The sequence below is a fragment of the Polypterus senegalus genome, chromosome 18 (genome assembly GCF_016835505.1).
Source record: "Polypterus senegalus isolate Bchr_013 chromosome 18, ASM1683550v1, whole genome shotgun sequence".
Taxonomy (NCBI): Eukaryota; Metazoa; Chordata; class Cladistia; order Polypteriformes; family Polypteridae; genus Polypterus; species Polypterus senegalus.
In genome coordinates, this window is record NC_053171.1 from 36830718 (window position 1) to 36836066 (window position 5349).

Sequence of the window (5349 nt, forward strand, 5' to 3'; positions counted from 1 at the left end):
ACTTCACAAACCTAAAACATGACAAGTTTTTGCCAACATAAAAAGACAATTTGCAGCACAGTCCTGTTCTCCTAACATAATTGCACATTTTACTGTACTCATATAGCAATAAGGGCACCTAGAAAAAAATGAAACTGATTTTTTTTAACTGTAAGCAGTGACACTCCATTAACACATAGCACAGGTGTTATTGTTTTGCTCCAAAAACACACATTCAGCATACTGAAACTGCTATGTAGTATCAATCCAGAATTGTGACACTTCATAACCCCCTGTCCCCAATAGCTGATTGGGTGATGCGTCATGGCACTCGCTGCTTTACGGGAACCTCAGGAGCCCAATTAATTCCATTTGGAATCTCCACATCCTTATATATAATTTGATACTATCCGTATGTATGGTGTTGGCGTCATCAATACCTCAACTCAATACAAGTTAGAACCATGCAATGGGACTCTGCCTCTGTAGTTAGACCATAACGTGGCAAACGCGGACACAGTATTGCATGATTGGCTAAGATTGTTCGAATGCTACAGTGACGGCGCTGGACGACTGAGTATAGTAAGTCGGTGTTGGTTCGAGCAGACAACAGTAAGTTCGGCTGGTTTTTGGAACGTTGGTTTGGTGGGGCATACTTTCCAGGACTAACATCGTCAACTGACTTAAACCCTTTGACAGCTCTGGATCCATAAGTAATTTAGAACATATCGCCATTTGCTTGGTACATTGAAATCTATCTTTGGGCATTCCGGTTTTGGCATCCGTCCTTCTGACATCTATTGGCAAACTGAGTAATGACGGCTGGGTATTAACAACGGTCATTGTTTAAATTTTAGCCGATCTCAGATCTAAAATGACCACGTCAACATAATTATTACTCTGATTCTGATTAGAGTCGTAAAATACGGTTTGTTTTGAAAATTTGTTTGCCGGAAAAAATTAAATGAGGTGCGCCAATGAGCCGAGTTCACGTCTCGCAACCCCATTTAAACAGGAAGCTCTTTATTACATCGGTCAAAACGGTCTACTTTAGGCACAAATCAGTGCCATGATGATAAAATCATTTCAAGGACTTAAAAAACCAAATAATTCTTTGCAGAGAAAGTATGGATTTCACAAACGTAGAATTTGTAGCCAGATTCCATAGGGCTCCCAGTCGTTAGTAAATAAATAAATTAGAGGTAAAATGGGTGGTATCATGTTGGTGGTCAGAAAGTTTGGATTTTTAAGCATTTAGGATTTTGGAATTTCTGATTAGGGACTTTCAACCTATGATACCAGCCAAAGGACAGCTTTTCACATTTACAAACTAAATGAAGTCAGTGGGGAATTTTGCACATTTATAAAGTAAATCATTGCTCTTACTGCATTTAGGTAAGTGGGTAATTATAGTAAGGGAATTTCTGGCACAGCAATTTTAAAGCACTTTGTAATTCCAAAGAGAGGGGGTGGAAATTAAGTTGAGAAAGGTCTATTGATATGTCCATTTAGGGACATGGGTTAAGTGTATTTCTGTCAATATGAAAAGACTGGGAAAACTTACTAAAACTGTTTTTTGTACTCATTAACCTACTATTTAGTTAACATGAAAATACTTGTGAATGAAAAATAAATCCATGTTTCATATGTTATCAAATAACAGAATCGTCTTAGATTCAACTAACACAAAGCCTTCTAATACGAAATCTAGTAAATGTTTTAGGAAAGAACAAACTGTTTTTTAGTGCATGACTGGATAATGTGTAGAAAGACGTGGTGGACATGCACTCCTAGGATTATGACTTGTATCAAAAAAAGAAGACATAACAATGTAGATTATAATATCCTACCCAGAACCTAATTAGAGTCAATCCTAGGGAGGCACAGGAGTGCAGAAATGAACAGACCCCTTTAAGGCACTGTGCTTTATTGCATGGCGCCAGTCTGCTTCCTTAAAAAAACAATTTCACTCAAATCAACTGTTTAACTTAAACTTTCCTACTAACAAAAAGCACAGAATAGTTAAATTATATTCACAAGCATCACTGATTTTTTAAAAGACAGTAACACTAAAACAATTCATGCACACAGACACACTGCTCTACTGCAAAGACATCAGTAACAGCATTATCCTGAATACTATGATAGCACCAAAATGGCATCAATGTACCTATAAGTCCCCTCTACAGTAACTATAAGCTAAGAATCTGATCTTCACAATTAAATCCTGTAAAATATTATGGAATTTGTGTTATAGTGGCCACATATATATTACAGCTGAACTGTACATTTTCATTAGCATTAAGATTAACCACAACCTGATTAGACCCTCACTAAACCTGTCATACATATTTTGTGTCTAACAAAAAAGAGAAAAGCCAACCAGAACACAGATGGGCAATGCATTCTAAAGTGAATTACTTTCTCCCAGATGCCAACCATAAAACCGAAAACATACAATTTCTACAGGCAATGCACTATATGTTGTTTTTGATTATTTACAAGAAGAAAGAGAGCCCTTTGTAAGTTAGCACATTTTATAAAAAGTTTTTTTTCTGCTCCAACTGTGAAGCCAGGTTTCTTAAAAATAAAGAAAAGCAGTTTGCCCCCTTTGTTTCTCCAAAAACTCACATACTCGCAGGAGTGAAAGACAATACTTTCTTATTTCATCCAAATCCATACAACACCTCCACTCTCCCTTTGGAGTAAAAATTAAAGAATAAATAAAAAGGTAAAAACAAGAACCACTGAGGTAACAGCATTTAAGGGTATAACAAAGTTACAAAGCAAAAAAAAAAAAAAGTCTGCTAAGAATAAATAGAAAAACTTTGAAAGTCTTTGAATTCCATTGATTGGAAAGCTCCCTATCATGAAAAGCTAATGAAGAACAATTCTTCAAGTAAATGAAATAAAGACAAAAAAATAAAGAAAAAAAAAGAAAGATTTTAAATTACACTCTTAACTCTGCTTGGTTCTTTCACAGTCAGCAGGCAAACACGCTTGAATCCAAGAGCAGCAGCCAATTTTCTCCTCATCATTTCTTTTGATCAGACCTCAGTTCACAATGAAGTTAGTCGGTCTCAGCAATGTTGGGCACTTTTAATATGGCATGTTCTTGAGTTCTCATCCTCGATCTTCCCTTTTCTTGTATTATTCAAGACAAATAATCTTTCATATCCCCAATGCCCAGAACCCCATCTGCCTCATGTCTGTGTGTTTATAGTCAAAGTGCAGTTAATCCAAAGTTACAACGGCAGTACTTCATACCGCTAGCATCCAGCCAGCTGTCCGTAATTGGATCATATCGTTGGACTATATTTAAGTATGACGATCCAGAATGACCTCCAACCACATAGAGGTAGTTATCAATGACAGCAGCACCAACACCTGGGGGGGGAAAAAAACATTTAAACATTTTTCCTATATTAACATATACATTGATGCAAACACAATATGCAACATTTGAGATTTACAAAATTAGTCTAGTAATAAATAATAACTATTGTATGTGGCTGTCCTGAGCTCCAATGGATTTCACTTAAAGTCAACAACAAATAAACTAGGCATCTGGACATCTCTGCAAAAACTATTACAATAAAAAAGCCTTCAAAACAGTCTCCTTGAATAAATAAGGATATTTCTTAAGAGAACACCATCTTCTGTAGTATGTTCTTTTAAAATATGTTCAAATATACTTTAGTCCAAATATTTATTATACTCACCAGTTCTAGGATCATTCATTGGTCTGCACACAGTCCACTGATTCTGATGGGGATCATACCTTTCAATACTAGATAAATGTGAAACGCCGTTGTGACCACCAACAACAAATATAAATCCAAGCATTACACCAACACCAAAGTTTATCCTTTTATCTGCCATTGGTGCCACCATTTCCCATGAATCTCTGCTGGGGTCATACCGCTCCACACTGTATGAAAATAAATTCATTGTTTTGTTAAAATAGCAAAATTCACAATTACATCATCACCATTACTGTCATTTTTGTTCCACTTATAATGTTGACTATTGAGTTAGCAACATGCTTAGCTGGGCTATGCTCAGTAAACTCTTGCAGCAAAGCTTTTGAGATTACAAGATGCTCCCCAGCCTTCAAGGATGTATCAGTGTGTCCCAAGTTCACCCATGAGTATTCTCCCAGTGGACTGCACCTTGTGTACCTTCTGTGACAGGTGCCAAAGAAGCATCCCCACTACTATCCAAAATTACTCACACTCAACCTGTGAAAGAAATAACTGCAAAACAAAACATTGCTTGAATGTTAAACTCAAAGGAGTTCACTGGTTTTAGCCTTTGGACATCTTATTTAGCCATGGACCAAAATTCACTGAAGAAATTGACTAATTCTGTTGCAAGTATAACACCAAGATACAGTGTCACAACAAATATATGTATTTTTATTTTAATTACAACATATCATTTTGGAACCCATGGAATTATTTCTGCCAATGTAAATGACGTGAACATGCCCAAACAACATGATGCAATTTTGGTGAAACTTTGCAAGCATACTCCATTTAAATTTTTCTCGTTCTTACACTCTACTGAGATGGAATATGAAATAGTGATGGTAATATATAAAACTAGGAGGTTCTGCCCCCTGCTCGCTTCACTAGCCAACCCCCGGGTTTGGTTAACCAGATATACAGTACAATTTAAAGAGATTGTTATTTTCATTTAATTCATTTTTTATTTCTTGATATTTGCCAGACAATAAAGCTGTAGTGAATGAGTTATCCACAGGAGGGCTGCTAGTGCCATGCTGTGTGTTGATCATTTAAAAGCCTGTACAGCAGCTGCTGCTGCTTGTGACGTGCTTCGTGACCTGCATGTTGTGCTGTGTGTCATTCATTTAAAAGCCTGTACAGCAGCTGCCTTTTAAGCCAGCTGCTGCTTGTTTCATGCTGTGTGATCTGCATGTTGCGCTGTGCAACAATCATTTAAAAGCCTGTACAGCAGCTGTCCTTTTGTCCCATTTCTTTGTCTTGCGGGACGTTGAAGTGTCTTAGAGAAATTGTAAGTAGGGCATGATGTGCAAGTAGTCTCCAGGGACTTTAAAGTGTCTACCACGCCAACATTTTTGAATTCTTTACAATGTTCTACTTGTTATCTACTCTTTGTCCTTTACTTCCAGCCCCGGGCACGGTTAAATGTCTTTTTTGTGGAGTGTATCACACTGCTCGCGTTGTGGGGTTTAAACGCACTCTAAGGAGTTGCGGTTGGATCAGAAGCTGTCTTGCTGTTGCTGGCGAGCTGCGTGCCGATCATTTAAAAGCCTGTACAGCAGCTGTCCTTTTGTCTCACTGCCTTATCTCGCGTGACTCAAAGTGTCTTCCAAGAAGATCACGT

The 5349-nt window shown here is 37.4% G+C and overlaps 1 protein-coding gene across 2 annotated transcripts in view; it reads right to left on the reverse strand.

Annotated features, from left to right (window-relative positions):
• Positions 1 to 875: 875 nt before the first annotated feature.
• The window catches only part of LOC120518931 (kelch-like protein 28), a 33570-nt gene continuing 29096 nt past the window's right edge, over positions 876 to 5349 (reverse strand). For both annotated transcript variants that reach the window (XM_039741955.1, XM_039741956.1), the window contains exons 4-5: positions 3702 to 3910; positions 876 to 3366 (exon numbers count right to left, since the gene is read on the reverse strand). In XM_039741955.1, the coding sequence (XP_039597889.1) occupies positions 3203 to 3366; positions 3702 to 3910 (373 nt within the window). In that variant the 3' untranslated portion in view covers positions 876 to 3202. The remainder of the gene's footprint in view (positions 3367 to 3701; positions 3911 to 5349) is intronic.